The sequence below is a fragment of the Artibeus jamaicensis genome, unplaced genomic scaffold (assembly GCF_021234435.1).
Source record: "Artibeus jamaicensis isolate MK-2021 breed Jamaican fruit bat unplaced genomic scaffold, CSHL_Jam_final contig_233, whole genome shotgun sequence".
NCBI lineage: Eukaryota > Metazoa > Chordata > Mammalia > Chiroptera > Phyllostomidae > Artibeus > Artibeus jamaicensis.
The window spans coordinates 50171011-50186760 of record NW_026521486.1 but is presented as its reverse complement, the minus strand read 5'-3'; the positions used below and the strand labels follow the sequence as shown (position 1 = coordinate 50186760).

General features: G+C 44.1%; 1 protein-coding gene and 2 non-coding genes across 3 annotated transcripts in view; all 3 read right to left on the bottom strand.

The window, feature by feature from the left end:
- SLC4A8 (solute carrier family 4 member 8) overlaps positions 1-15750 on the bottom strand; it is a 78889-nt gene that overhangs the window by 44915 nt on the left and 18224 nt on the right. The window contains exons 3-8 of the mRNA XM_037137194.2: positions 10091-10237; positions 9037-9172; positions 5578-5738; positions 3314-3502; positions 2215-2306; positions 1182-1339 (exon numbers count right to left, since the gene is read on the bottom strand). Coding sequence (XP_036993089.2) covers positions 1182-1339; positions 2215-2306; positions 3314-3502; positions 5578-5738; positions 9037-9172; positions 10091-10237 — 883 coding nt within the window. The remainder of the gene's footprint in view (positions 1-1181; positions 1340-2214; positions 2307-3313; positions 3503-5577; positions 5739-9036; positions 9173-10090; positions 10238-15750) is intronic.
- On the bottom strand, positions 9525-9657 carry LOC119043553 (small nucleolar RNA SNORA66). The gene has a single exon (XR_005081440.1). It is a non-coding gene; the product is annotated as a small nucleolar RNA SNORA66 (small nucleolar RNA).
- LOC119043543 (U6 spliceosomal RNA) lies at positions 11994-12096 on the bottom strand. The gene has a single exon (XR_005081434.2). It is a non-coding gene; the product is annotated as a U6 spliceosomal RNA (small nuclear RNA).

Below are 15750 nucleotides of genomic sequence, written 5' to 3'. Positions count from 1 at the left end.
ACCAGCTGATTTCTCAAAAGAAACCTTGCAGGCAAGAAGGGGCTGGAAAGAAGTATTCCAAGTCATGAAAGGCAAGAACCTACATCCAAGATTACTCTATCCAGCAAAACTATCATTTAGAACATGAGAACAGATAAAGTGCTTCCCAGATAAGGTCAAGTTAAAAAAGTTCATCGTCACCAAGTCCTTATTACATAAAAGGTTAAAGGGACTTATCTAAGAAAAAAAAGATGACCAAAAATATAAACAGTAAAATTACAAAAAACTCACAACCATTAACAATTGAACCTAAAAATTAACAAACAAATTAAGCAAAAAATCTAGAATAGAAAAAGAATCACAGAAATGGAGATCACATGGAGGGTTATCAGTGGGGAAGGGGTGGGGAAAGAATAGGGTTAAAAGGTACAGGGAATAAGAAGCATAAATGGTAGGTACAAAAAAGACAGGGGGAGGTTAAGAAAAGTATAGGAAATGGAGAAGCCAAAGAACTTATATGTATGACCCAAGGACATGAACTAAGGGGGAGGTGGGGAATGACAGTGAGAGGTGGGGGCAGGGCAGAGGGGAAAAAAGGGGAGAAAAAAATGGGACAATTGTAATAGCATAATCAATAAAATATATTTTTTTAATGAAAATGATGGAGGGAAGAAAAGAATAACGAAGTTGAAATTATCAAGCTCTGGAGAGGAGTCTAAATTGTGTTCTGAACATCTGAATACTGTGTAATTAATGGGGCTCTGAGTCACTTGAATCACTGCCTTCAGAGTGCATGAATAGCCCTCTGAGCAAACGTGGACATATCTGCAAGCCAAACAAATCCAAGCCAGAACTGTGGAAAAGACATCAATGCCTTTGCTTAGAGACACTTCCCTGGGATCCGGCTCTATAGAACCGAGGGGGGGGGGGGCAGTAAGGTAGCCCTTGCCATGCCCTTTGAATGCTCTTCAATTCTCCATTTCCAGGACTGCAGGTACTGTGCATTAGTAGCCTTGAAAGTCTTAGAATTCTTCTGCATGAAGATTAACCAAATATACCCCCAGTGAGATCACTGCTGAATTTTAAGCAGCATTCCCAAAATTAATTAATTATCCTAGGCTTAGGCATTAGCCAGTTTCTTCCCCCTGAGCTCACATAAATGTGCTCTGGATAGACCTGAGTCATGCTGTCTTTGTCTTTACCTTGTGGGGATGGGCACTTCCGTCAGGCCTGAGAGAAGAACAGCTGGAGACAGCCTCACAAAGGCGACGATGGGGCGGTCCAGAGTATCCACCTCGCCAACCAGGACGTTGGAGGCCTCTGCCCCAGTGGGAATTTTTTTCATGAAATGAAGGTCCACCTGAAAGTCCAAACAACCTGTGAGAACTGGGGAAGCATTGCCTCCGACATCAATCACCTTCCTCAGGCCTTACATTTCTGTGTCGCTTCACAGTGTAACAAATGTTTTCTCATCCTATTTCATTTGATCCTTACAAGAACTCTGTAAGTTGGGTAAGATAGATCTTATTAGCTCCAGTTTTTATTTTAAAAAATGAAGCAACCAAGGCCCAGAGAGGTGAAGTTGAGTTGCTTGGGATGACAAAGCTTTTAGAATTTAAATACAGGTGCTCTGACTTGAATTCCATTACACATGTTCCTCGAAAAATGTTTTTAAAGTTCTATGTCAAATATTTTCTGTTTTAAAATACTTGACTGCTTTGTCAGAGGTTTCAAGGTTTTATGAGCAGAGATATAGCCTGGCACTACCTGCATTAGCAAGGTAATGTCAAGGACAGCCCAGCACAAGAAGAGGCCTGAACCAGAAACTGCAGTGAGGCCTCAGACAACAAAGTCAAGGTCCCCAAGAAGAGTATCAACCACAAAGTAGTTTTAGGAGACAGTAGCAAAAATACTGTTTCAACAAAACCCTCAGAGGTAAGAAGGAGCTGCTGGAGAGCAGGTGCCAAAAAACAAATCTGAAAAATCAGGAGGCCTGTGTCAGGGAGGATTATCCGTGCACGTTTCAGTTCCAGCACGTCAGCCCTGGCGGGACAAGCTGGTGAGTCAGCCCCATCCGGGCTGCAGCAGAAGGAAGAAGAGATGAGCAGACAGGCCTCCTTTTCTGCAGAAGGGGCGCTGGTCTTGGAAAAAGGCTGTTGAAATTCCAAAGCTGACTCTGGGTTCCACTACAGATACGCTTAGGCCTGTAAGCCAACTTCCTATGTCTCTGCTCACCTTGCTTAAATCCACGGGGCTGTGTTCACAATTCACTCCATTTTTTACTTCAAGATTTGTAGCTGGAACAGACTGAGGAGACACGGTTTGACCTATTCGGAGAAAATGAAACAGAATTCTCTGAGTGCCTGCCCTTTCCCCATCTGACAGACCTCATTCACGACTGATTAGCTATGACTGACAATCTCCTGCAAAGACCACCTAAAGACATAGTTAAGGTGGCCAAGAAGCCAGGACCACACATGCCTATCTCCTTGCCTACTAGTCAGTGGTGAAGGGGGACAGAGGTGTTAGTGCTCCTGCGCCTTCTTCCTGAGCATCTATGTAACTAACCCTCTTTTCTTCCTCTGTTGGATCAGTAATCCTTAACCAAGAATGGATATCGGAGACTCCCATGGAGAACTTTTCAAATATACAGATTCCCAGGTAAATCCCCTACAAAACATGACTCAGGAAATGTGGGGACAAGGAAACCAATGTAGATTAGGCCCTGCCCAGCTACAGAAAAGGAAACCAGTCAGTAGCTGAAATTCACTGAGTGCACCTGGCTAAGGACCTTACATGAATTAAGTTATTGAAACCTCACAATAAACTTATGGCATAGAACCTATTATTCTTATTTGACAGAGGAAAAGAGGAGACTTAAAGAGGTTGAGGAGGTTGCCCAAGGTCACACACTTTGCAAGTGGTAAAGCCAGAATCTCAAGCCTAAAGTTGGGCTTAAGAGTCTATACTATTGTATTTTGCCTCCCTAACCTGTTTCCTCTTTAAAAATCTCCAGGTAATCCCAAATTCTCTGGCCCCAAATTATCCCCAAGGCGGATATCCCAAAAGCCACATCAGTGCTGAGGCCAACCTGGGGTGCAAACCTCTCACCCTGGGCCCACTGAGGTGTACCTGAGGCAGCATCCCTAGTGCCGCAAGAAATAGTCACCAGTCCCAGCCACCCACCTGCCAATCACAAAAAGTACTGTGTCTGAGTGAGCATGGGAGCATACTAGAGCAATACAGCCCTGCCCTCCAGTAACTTAGTATCTCCAGCTAGTTCCTAAATGTCTTATTAATAAAAAGAGAAGACAGTCACTCCTAATAATCTTACCATTTTTATCCATCGAATGTGGATCGGACTGCTTCTTGCCAACCTCAGCAAAGGAGCGAACAATGGGAATGAGGTTATTTCTCTTCTTTTCATTCTGATGGTGATGTTTTTTGAGAAGGGCTTCCCGTACTTTAACCCTCATGCTGTCACTCAGGTCACTGAACAGTTCTTGCTGGTCCAGGATCAGGTCTGGAAAATAGGCGCTTATCTGAACCCTCTAACTGACGGTCCACAGACCCACAGAGGCGACGTCAGATTGGGTACGAGGCCAGGGTCAAGCAGGAGGGGAGGCAGTGCAGCCAGTGTCAGTGAGATTCCTCCTCAGTGCCTGAAACGGCTGGTTGGTGACAGCAGCTGTGCTGAGCTATGCTTCATTCACCTAGTCATTGTTACTAGAAATAGAAACTACTGGGCACTGTGTGTGTGCCAGGAACTGTATTAGATTATCTAATCTGATCCTTATAAGAACTCTGAAAAGTGGCTGGTATAACAATTTTTACAGATCAGGAAACTGAGGCCAAAACATTACAAAATTCCTCAAGGTCTCACATCCAGTAAGATGTACAGAGCTAGGATTCAAACACAAGACCGTCCAACTCAAAGGCCCACAATATTACACATTTTGTTCCGTCATCCGCCAAAGGTCTTCTGCAGAGCCTTTCCAAGACTTGGACGCTGCTGCAATTCACCGCCAACGTGAACACATCAGGTACCTACTGTGGAGAACTATAGCAGTTTTACCCCCACCCTATGAACCTACTCCCAAGCCTCCCCCTAACTTCAACTTGTTCCCAACCCAACTTCATCCATGACTATCCAAGTGCTAGCAGCAATAAATACAGAAAATCTATTTGCAAATGTTCAAGCCAAAGATCCATGCTTCTCTATATTTAACCTTTATATTGTTTGGTTCCTTGCCCCCATATTAACGTGCTTCAGGATCCCTTTTCTTGGAAAAAAAAAAAAAAAAGAAAGGAATATCTACCCCAAGTCCTCCTTTATCTATCTATCTATCTATCTATCTATCTATCTATCTATCTATCTATCTATCTATCTCTCCCTCTCTCTCACTCTCCCATCACTTAAAGTTTTCAAAACAAAAATTCCTCAGCCCCCTGCAATTAGGCTACTTCAAAGAAATTCCTTTTGATAAAATCATTAATAACCTTCCAGTTGCTAAAGCTGATGGATGCTCCTAGTTCTTACCTAACCTGCCCTCTCTGTGGCATTTGACACTGATGAATTAAAAATTTCTTCCCTCTTGGCTTTTGTAGTGGTTTGAATGGTGACCCCACAAAAATCTGTCTGTATATTACTCCCAGACCTGTGAATGTGACCTTATTTGTACAAAGGGTCTTCGAAGATGTAATTAAGGATCTCCAGGTGAGATCATCCTGGATGATATTGACAAACAGCATTATAAGAGAGAGACACAAATCCTTATAAGAGAGACACCGGACACTGGGAGCTAGAAGCATCAAGGAACAACTTTCTGCTAGAGTCTTCGGAGGGGACACAGGAGCCCTCCCTGGTGACCTCTCCTTTGTGTCCCCACGTGATCCCAGAGAGAGAGAGAGAGAACTACTTGGATACTTTAAATAAAGTGTGGAGAAATCCTTATTTAACCTGTCCGCCAAACCAAGCCCAGCCAGGGGAAAACTCCACCAGATGTTTCCCGAACTCCACTCCCGAAACGCAGTGACGGAACGCTCAAGCGCTCCGGGCAGCTCCGTCAGCATCTCCCCTTTGTATCTTGCCGAAAGAGTGGGGGGGACTTGGGCCCAATTTCTTACATGTCCTCCCTAACTGCCATGTTTTTAAAAACTTTCTTTAACTCTCTTTTCTCTGCACAACTTGTAGTTGCTCCTCATGCAAACACAGAAAGAACTAACTATTGTCAAAATATATCTCCACTGTTGCTATTAATTATTCCATGGCTATTTTCCCCACTAAAAAATGAGCTTCTTGACGGTGGGAACTGTATTGTACCTTTATGCCCCAGTGCCTAGTACATAATCAGGCATAAATAAATACAAAATAAATGTTGCTGAATTAACAGACAAATGGAAGACTAAACACCATGTCATTTGAATCCCATTGGTCTGTGAAGCAGTTTCCTAGTTGGTACCCATCCCACAGCTGAGAATGTTGAGGCTGGGAATGCTAAGTGGCTTGCCTACGGACACACAACCACTTTATTCTTCCCTCTATAGCACCCTTCTTAACTTACACAAGTATGCCTGTGTTCTCTCATCTCACCTTACCTGAAATTTCTTCTATGCTATTTGCACGCATATCCAGAAGGACCGTTCCATTAATAAGGCAGCTTCTTAGCTCAAAGAGACTGTGCAGTGAAAGGGTTGCCACATAGGGCTTGCTCCAGCGTTCTCCCCCATCCTCAACATCTTCTTCAAACTTCAACCACCTGAAAGCATTACAAAGAACTAGATGCCAAAGATAGAAAATGAGGACTTTTCAAGAGAGAATCTTTCTTGTAAGTCACAAAGAAAGATATCTGAATCAAAACAATGAACACTGTAATCTAACCTCTATGTTCAGGTTACATTGGTTAAGTGAAAACAGCAAGCTATAAAACGGTACAAGATTGGTATAGTTTAATTCCACTTTTATTTAAAGAAAGTTTTAAAAATACAAACACATACATGTATAAGACATTTTGCCTCCTCATGCAAACACAGAAAGAATTACAACTAGACCACAAAACATATATCACTTCGAACCATCAGAAAACTGAGTAGTATGCAAGCCTGCAAACCAAGGATTTAAAAAGCCACATTCATCCAGACAGGCAGGAGGAGCAAAGACATGTAGACGGGCAGAGATGTGGCAGTGGCAGAAGGGGCGCCCCACATTCACGTGTGGTGGAGGGATACCTTGGGAGTAAGCGATCCCAGCCCCAGGCCAGACCACAGATCCCAGGGTTCCAGCACCAGGAAGATAAATCCTCATAACTTCTGGCTGTAAAAAACCAGTGGGGTTTGGGGCAGTGGAAGAAACGGCCAGATTTTCAGGAGATTCCACTTAAAGGGCCCACATGGACTTAAAACATAAGCAGACCCACCCCCTCTGGAATTCAGCACCAGGGCAACAGCTGGAAGGGCGCCAGTTGTACAGGGGGAGGGCCAGGCAAACCTCCAGAAGCCAGGCAGCAGCACTGTCCCCTCTCTGAGCCCTTCCTGCACATAGAGCCACAAAGTGGAAAAGCAGGTTGCCGCACCCTGGTGATCACCTAAGGCTCCACCCTACAGTTTACAGGTGCCTTTTCTACAACAGCACACACTACTAAGACAGGGAGTCAAAGCTGCTCTACCTCATATACAGAAACACAGGGAGGCTGCCAAATTGAGAAGACAAAGAAATATGGCCCAAATGAAAGAACAGAACAAAACCCCAGAAAAAGAACTAAATGAAACAGAAATAACTGACCTATCAAATGCAGAGTTCAAAACACTGGTGATAAGGATCCTCAAGAACTCACTGAGTACGAGAACAAAATAAAAAAAGATCCAGAAAAAAAAATGAAGGTTATGCCAAGTGAATAAAGAAAAATCTACAGGGAACCAACAGAGGAGGGTAGGAAACTGGGATTCATATCAATGATTTGAAATTTGAGGGAGAAATAAGCATTCAACCAAAACAACAAATAGAAAAAAGAAAAACAGCAAGAAAAAAAAATGAGGACAGCCTCTGGGACATCTTCAAACATACCAACATCCAAATCATAGGGATGTCAAAAGGAAGAATAGAAACAGCAAAAAATTAAAAATTTATTTGAAAAAATAATGAAAGAAAACTTCCCTAATTTGGTGAAGGAAATAGACATACAAATCCAGGAAGTACAGAGAATCCCAAACAAGTTGGACCCAAAAAGGACCACACCAAGACACATCATAATTAAAATGCCAAAGGTTAAAGATAAAGAATCTTAAAAGCAGAAAGTTGCCTACAAAGGAGTTCCCATCAAACTGTCAGCTGATTTCTCAAAAGAAACTATGCAGGAAAGAAGCGACTGGCAAGAATTACTCAAAGTGAAGAAAAGCAAGGACTTACAACCTAGATTACTCTATTCAGCAAAGCTATCATTTAGAATGGAAGGGTAGATAGATAAAGTGCTTCCCAGACAAGGTAAAGCTAAAGGAGTTCATCATCATCAAGCCATTATTACAGGGAAGTGATAAAGGGACTTATTTAAGAAAAAGGAAAACATCGAAACTATGAACATTAAAATGACAACAAACTCACAACTATCAACAACTAAATATAAAAACAAAACAAAACAAAAAACTAAGCAAAAATCCAGAACAGGAACAGAATCACAGATACGGAGGTTATTGGGAGGGTTATCAGCTGGGAGAGGGAAGGGCAGAATGGAGGAAAAGGTACAGGGAATAAGAAGCATAAATGGTAGGTACAAAATACACAGGGGGAGGTTAAGAACAGTACAGGAAATGGGGAAGCCAAAGAACTTACATGCATGACCCATGGACATGAACTAAGTGCGTGACTGCTGGAGGGAAGGGGGTACACCAAGTGGAGTGGAGCAAAAATGGAAAAATTGGGACAGCTGTAATAGCACAATCAATAAAATATATTAAAAAACAAAACAAAAAACCCAAGATCCTCTCCATGTGACCTTTAGCAGTTTGCAAAGACAAATGACAAGATTAATTGCCCTTTCACTTGCTATCAGGTCGATTAGCGTATTTAACCCTCTCTGCCTGGAGAAAACGCCCATGGACATGGCAGGCATCCGGGAAGAGCTGTAGATGCTGTACTAGTTCCCACATTGCCTCTTACCCCGAGGCCCAGACATGCTGGCTTTGTATCATCCATAAGGCTGTGGGTCAGTTACTAGAGGAGCCCTAGAGGTCGCCCTGGTTAATCTAAGGGCCCTTCTTAGGTCTGAGAGTCAGACAAGCATGGCCACTCCACAACCACCCCAGGAAGCCTGCTCTTAGAATGACTATCATCTCAGGGGTCTCTATGAGGTTGGATTGTCCTATAGGAAGTTAAACTCTCCAAAAATTTGGGACTTCCAGTGAATTAAAACTCAAAAGACCCTATAGTTCAACTGCAGGAAAAGTCTGGACCTACACTTTGTCTTCTGGGCTAGGTCCTAGCCAAGGTGGTCTGATCAGGCATCTTGTAAACCAGACCTATAATATCAAGACAGCCTATGAAGTACTCTGGGCCCTGAAGAAATAAGAGAGGACCTCAACCCCAGGCTTAAGGTCAACTGGCATAGGTGTGACCAGAGACACCCCAAAGAGGCCAACATCAAGACTCCACAGCCCTGGCCGGTGTAGCTCAGTTGGCTGGAGCATCATCCATAGACCAAAAGGTCATGGCCTCGATTACCAGTCAGGGCACATGCCTGGGTGGCAGGTTTGACTCCCAGTCAGGGTGCGTGTGAGAGGCAACTGATCCGTATTTCTCTCACATCAATGTTTCTCTCCGTCTCTCCCTCCCTTCTTCTCTAAAATCACTAAGCTTGTCCTCAGGTGAGGATAAAAATAAATAAATGAACAAACAAACAAACTTAAAAAAAAAAAGACCTTTCACAGAACACTGTGGAACATCCATTCCCACGTCAGTCATCACCTCTCCCATGAAGAAATAAAAGACAGGACAGGCCTGTCACTTGCAGAAAGGTAACGCTGGCCTACCCACGTGTATCCTGACCCAGGTTTCTCAGACCTTACCTGGCTGTCTCCTTCCACTCGGCATCCTCTCCCTCCTTCATGCAGATCTCGTCCAGCTCTGTGAACAGCTCGTGAGGCACATGCTCTTCGTCGTCCTCAGTGCCGAGGATGAACTGAACGCGCTGAGAGGGTGTGTCTGGAAAATCAACCACAGAGAAAGGTCTGCCCCTGGCCTCATCTTCAACAGAAATAGAATTCTGCCATACCTAGCACATCCTGGGGGGCGGGGGGCGGGGGGCGGGCGGGACGATATAAAACTTCAGGAATATACACAAGATAATCCTAAACGTAGATCAAAAAATTCTTTATTCCCAGAATTTTTTTTTTAAATGTCTTCCGTGAAAGCAGTTTCATGGGAGGAAAAACACATTAACTGAGACTACTTGAAGAAAACTCATTGAGACACTGGAAATCTGACGAATTTGATTAAAAGGAATGCCCAATTCTTTTTTAAATTTTTTAAATCTATTTATTTTTATTTTTTTTTATACTGTCCTGGGATAGAATGGACCACCTCAGTAGCTTCTGAGGCCAATACATTTCCATCACCACAATTACTTTAGCAAACCTGGTTCCCTTCACTTCTGCAACATCATCCTGAGTTAGTGATGGAGTTTGCACTATTTATTTATTTTTAAAGATTTTATTTATGTATTTTAGAGAGGGAAAGGGAGGGAGAAAGAGAGTGAAAGAAACATCACTCTGTGGTTGCTTCTCATGCCCCCCCCAGGCATGTGCCCTGACTGGGAACCAAACTGGTGACCCTTTGGTTTGCAGGCCAGCACTCAATCCACTGAGCCACACCCAGCAGGGCGGAATGCCTAATTCTTTAACAAATGATTTTACCGAGTAAACTACTGATTTTGGGTATGTGAACCGTACAGTTTTGGGGAAGATACTTTTATGTCTTAGAAACATTCTTAGAAGCAAGCTCTGAAGACTCTGTAAAAGGGCTAGAGAATCAAGACCACCTGTTTAATGTCCCTCGCACATTCCCTCAGCATCACCAAGCCCCCCAGCCATGGACACCCACCCTCTCTCCCAAGGGTGATACCGTGGGCCAAGGCCTCTGGCCCCTCCTCCCCTTGACTGGCTCCTTTGCCCCGGCCTCGTCTTCGGTGCTTCTGGCCATGGGTTCGGTGGTGCCGATGGCTCTGCCGGCCCAGCGGCATCCGAACCCCCACATAGAGAGTCCTATGACCTGAAAAGAAGCAGAAGATCTATAGAGAAAATGCTTTTAGTAAAAGGAGTCTAGCATATTTAAGGGAGGGGAGAAGGGGAAGGGGAAAAAGATTACAGTTCTTTGGCCTGGTGGCAACCCCATCCTGATAAAACTTCCAGCACTACCAGAGCTCAGGATATAGAGATCTTGGAGTCAAAGGTCATGTTTGGCTTGCATGCGGCTGCAAACTTCACAGGAGTGTTCAGATCAAAGGAAATCATGTGTATGAATATTAAAGGCCAATACAAATGCTAGTTGTTATTATAGCAACTCAGAAAAGTGGTTCAGTGCTCGGGTCACCCTTCCTGGGCCCAAAACTTAACCTCATCATTGGCTTGTGATGCAGCGTTGTGACCTTGAACGAGGTAACTAATCTCTCTGTGACTGTCTTTAAAAAGGAATACCGAAAGTTTATTATTTGATTTCAGAGGGATTTTGTGAGCAGAAAATAAGAAATGTGTATAAAATTATTAACACAATGTCTGGAATAAATTTTAGCAGCCAATATATTCTAGGATCTGTTTTCATTATTTCTTTTTTCTGCACTGTAGAATACATGACGTAGGACAGCACGAGACCTGTTACAATGAGAGGGAGCATAGGCTGGGGTCATAGGGAGAGACGTGAAATATTGTGCCAAAATTTGAACGTGAAATGTTCAACATGAAATAATGATCCAACAGCATTCCTCTCCAGTTCCTCCTACCCTCACTCACTCATTCCTTCTATAAACCTTATTTTGTTCCATTCACCATTCAAGACTTCCGGGCCTCTCTCACCTCCACCTGGCTTCACCTGCCTTCCTGCCTGGCCCGGAGCCCAGGATCGGCAGCTTCCAGGAGGCTCCCACCCTCGCACACAGAGCCGCAGTCTTCCCCCGTTTCTGCCCAGTGACCAGCTGCTCAACACTCTAGATCTCAGGCTGACTCCCAACGTCTTCCATCACGAAAGCTGTTTCAGTTGTTAGTTACTATCTTCAAATCCACAGCCCACCCCACATTTCCTCCCTCTGACAGGTGACCTCGCTTTGTGCTGTAACAAAAAGACTCAGGGCCTCTCGTGCACAGTAAGTTCCTCCACATCTGCCTGGCTCACTTTCCTCCCCCAGCTTCTCCTCTTTTCCAGGCTAATGAGCATCGCCTCCGGCCCCTCTGGAGTCCTGCTCCAATAATTATCCTCCATCTCTTCTTTCCATCCATCCCTTCCACGGGTTTCTCCTGACTACACATGTGCTTGAGTCTCTAACTTAAAAAGAAATTTTCCCAACGCAGGGCTATTTTCCCAAGTTTCTGCCTTGCCCTCTTCCCTTCTCCATCAAACCACTTTCAAGCAGTCTGCCAGCCTCGCTCCTTTCCTCCACATCTCCTTGTCCCATGGCCTCTGCATGCCTCCACTAGGAATACAAACCCCTAGGACCTCCTCAGGAGAATGAAATGTGACCTAAGAAGGCCTCCAATTTGAAGGGAGCCACAAAAGGAATGAGTAACCAAAGTGAGCATGTTTGGAGTAAATGAAATATTCACCAGGGCATGAGAGGATTGAGAAAAGCCTAGCCAAACTCATCACTGACAGCTTAATTCAGAAAGACTTCCTAGACTTTCTGGCAAGAGTTACCAACTCTTCATTTCTTTCTGTCCCCAGCAATGGGGTTTCCTAAGACTGTGCTCAGCTTCTCCTTTGGATGTTCCTCGACCATGCTCTCTACTTCCCACTGGAGTTCAAATGCCCTGGGGTGCTGCTTTAACACCCCTTCATGGATTTGCGTGTCACCCTTGCGCAGGGGTCATGCTAATCTTCTCTGTGTGGTTCCAGTTTTAGTTTATGTGCTGCTGAAGCAAGCCCTTTAACACCTCTTTATTTCTCACTCATTTTCTTTGTCCTCCCCTATCTCTCAATATCCAAAGTGATGAAGCAAAATAAAAAGGAAACCGTGAGGATTAGATGGGAAGATGATCAGAGGATAGTCAGCGCACTGAGAAGCGGTGAGAAGGATAAAGTAGTCAGTATCTGGTAGAATCACACCTCTTATCCACTTCCTGTCTCAGGCCAGTCCTGTTGGCCTGTGCACATCTCAGGACATTTTTGACGGGCAGGTTTCTACACATAATGTAGTTGTCTTACAACTTCACTGAAGCAGAACTATCGAGTAGGAAGAGGGCATTTGCTAAGATGTGGGATTTCAGACCTCTGATGTTATCAGTGAAAACTATAAAGTACGAAAATGACTAAATTGAATACCATCTTAATAAAATACCACCTATTAACTAACAATGTTCGATGACAGTACTCAGTGAGGTTCCTGTGGTACCCCACTGACATCAGGCTGGAGTTACCTATAGTGCCAGATCCTGTCCAAAGGGCTGGGGAGACAGTAGTGAACAGCACAAGATCCCAGTCCTCAAGACACACACTCTACTTGGGGAAGGCAGACATCTTAAAAACGAAAGCGTATTATTTCAACTACTGATAATTAGTACGAATAAAATATGGTAAAGTGCTAGAGAGTCTGTGGTAGGGGTAGGAGGCAGAAGGGAGACTGGAGCTAAGGCAATTAGAAGAGACATCCCAGTGATGAGAAGGAAAAACCCTGAGAAGACCCGGGAGAGGAGAATTCCAGGAAGAGGGAAGATCAAGTGCATAGGCTCTACGACGGCAATGTGCGGGGCTGGTTCCAAGGCAAAGGGACAGCGGGTGTGGCCAGAGCAAGGTGAAAGAGGAAAGGAGAGGAGGGGGAAAGGTTAGAGAGACAGACGGGGCAATCATGAGGAACACGGGGGCCATGAAAAGCATAACCAGATCCTGGAGAATCACTTCAACCACCCCCTTAAACGGTGGCCTCGGTGATGTCAAATCAGGTGTGTCCAGGTAGAGCTGGGCTTAGGTGAAGAACAGTCTGAAGGGTAATGCCAGTCCTTCAGTAGAGCCATCCCAGCCACGTGCTTCCCCTCCCCAGCAAATCCCCCGGAAGGTTACTGGCCAGCTATGGGCTCCCTTCTCCTTCACACACTCCAGATACCTCCACCGGGCTCATGCTGGTACACTGCTAGTATCATTTAATTTTAACTACATTTCATTGACACTATTAAATAAAGTAAAACAAGGAGGCTGGACTAAATGACTTCTCAGGTCTTGTCTGGATGATGGCTAGGTTCTAATGTTCAAGACCCTGGAAAGGCTCGGGCTAAGGCCTTCTTTAAAGAAGTTATGATGGTTCAATTGTTCTATCTTTACTTACTAATGCAAAAAGATATTATGAAAGGGCCTCAGTAAATGTCTACTGAGTAAATAATGTATGCTTTTGCTTGGTATTTAAATCCCACTAGGCAGGTCTGCAGCACCTGTAAGATGGGGAAAACATCTTACAGAGAGATGCCTTTGATAGCTCTGTAGGAAGGTAAAGCTTAAGTCTTAGAGAAAGAAGGCTCTGCCTTCTCTAAGAAGTTTTTTGGTTTAATCAATGCTCACAAATATTAGCCAACCACAGTGCTTGCCCTTTGAAAACACTGGTGAGATAAGCGAGATAAGGATAAAAACAAGTGCCAGCAGAGATCAGAGTTAAGCAGCTACCAAAAAATGTAGTGCAAGTTTCTAGGCTGGGACTCTGAAGCAGAAACTTGGATTTCCTGAGTGAAATCAGCAGAAAAGATGACAAATGGACACTAGGCAATGACTAGAGCACCAGTTAAATCCAGTCCATCCAACTGGTTTCTGGCAGCGCGGCAACGTCACTAAACTAGTCACGTAGTCACTCTCTGGGGCATCCAACTGCTCCCCCACCCACTCATCTTCATCTCCCTCATCTACCTATCACCTCACCTCAGACTCCACCTGCTTCCCGTCTAATTCTCCATCCTTTTTTCCAGTCATTGCCAAATCTATTCTTTGGGGGGGCTACCTGTATTCAAATACAAGTATTCATTTGTGAAACTTAGGGGGAATATGCAACAGTATATTTTGAAAAAGTACATATGTATACAAAGGCAGAGAACAATCAGTGAACTGGGACTGGATATTGTGGAGCAGGACAGAAATTACAGGTGGGACCCACTCTGCAGATGGAGACTGGATTTGCCATTCAATGCTCACAGTTTACCTGAGAGCACAGACAGAACTCATTAGCACACACAAAAGGTGCCCCACTCCCCTGGGCTGCAGGTTGACTCAAAGTCAATAACCACAGGGGGGACTGTAACAGGAGGAGCAGATGCATGCCCTTTTTTCTTTTAAATTTGTAAGTAGGACCAGATGACTCTTACGCATTTCTTTAAAATGTATTCTAAGGCACTAAACGTACTGTAGGATTCATATATCTAGTAGTTAATCAGGAATAATGATCTGCCAGAAAAAATGGAAACAACCATTACTCTAAAGCCACTGCCTGTGTCCTCCTGGGACTGGGAGAGCCCACTGGAGCGCGGCACGCACGCTCGCTCTTCGTGGGTTTATCTTCGGAAATCAGTTCTAATGTTTGCTTTTGACTCTTCCCGTACATTAGAAAATAAAAAAGCAATGTCATGGCTTAATGCGCCATCTCCTACTGATGGAATCAACTTATACAAAAGACCCACATTTACAGAAGTCTAGTTGTGAAAATGGGTGAGGAAATGGTTTGTCATGCGGGGTAGACAGTTTGAAATAAAGGGGAAGGAAGGTCAGGGATTTATCTACAACCACAAAACCTTGAATCACAGCATACATATCAAATCAGAATATAATTCACTTGTCTCCATTCAAAGTGAGACTGATTTTATCCCACACCTTTAAGAGATGAAGCCACATGGGTGCAGTCTCATGAAGTCCTAACGCTGCTCTCAGAGTGAGTCTGGGCAGGACTCCCAGCAATGCCAGCCCTACAGCAGACCCCTCTTCTCTCCAGAGCTGCACCAGAACTACATCAGGAGGCCTGAGAAGCAGGCACCATTTGTCCTCCATTTGCCTGAAGTGCTTTTTTAAAATAGTGCTAATATAAATGAAATTCTAGTTTTCAAAAAGGTATAAGTGTAAAGAACACTCATTAATGACACTTACTAATGACTACTCCTTATTAATGACATCATAATAGACAGCTATCCTCTACGGCAAAATGCAGAATGCATAAAGAATAGATGATGTCATCAAGGAGAAGCTGCTCCTACTGCCAATAACTCAGCTAGCTCATCTCTGTGCATGAAACACAGTCCTTGGGATTCAAGAGAGTTTTCCCAACTTTATTACTCTACTCTCAAGTAGATAATAGTGTTTATAAATGGTTACCTCCTTGCTGAGAACAAAGGTATAGGGGCCCAAACAACTAAACTGAGTGCAACGTTACCCCCATGGAGCACTGAGAGGGTAGAGGCAACAGGGAAGAAGGAGGGTGGGTAATCTATTAACACGTTTACACAATGGAGCAAGGTGTTGGGGTTGAGCCATTGATGCTGGATACTGTCCTCCTGCTGGCAGTGTGGTAGAGCAGAGAAAGCAGACTTTCATCCGAATCTCCTCCATCATTA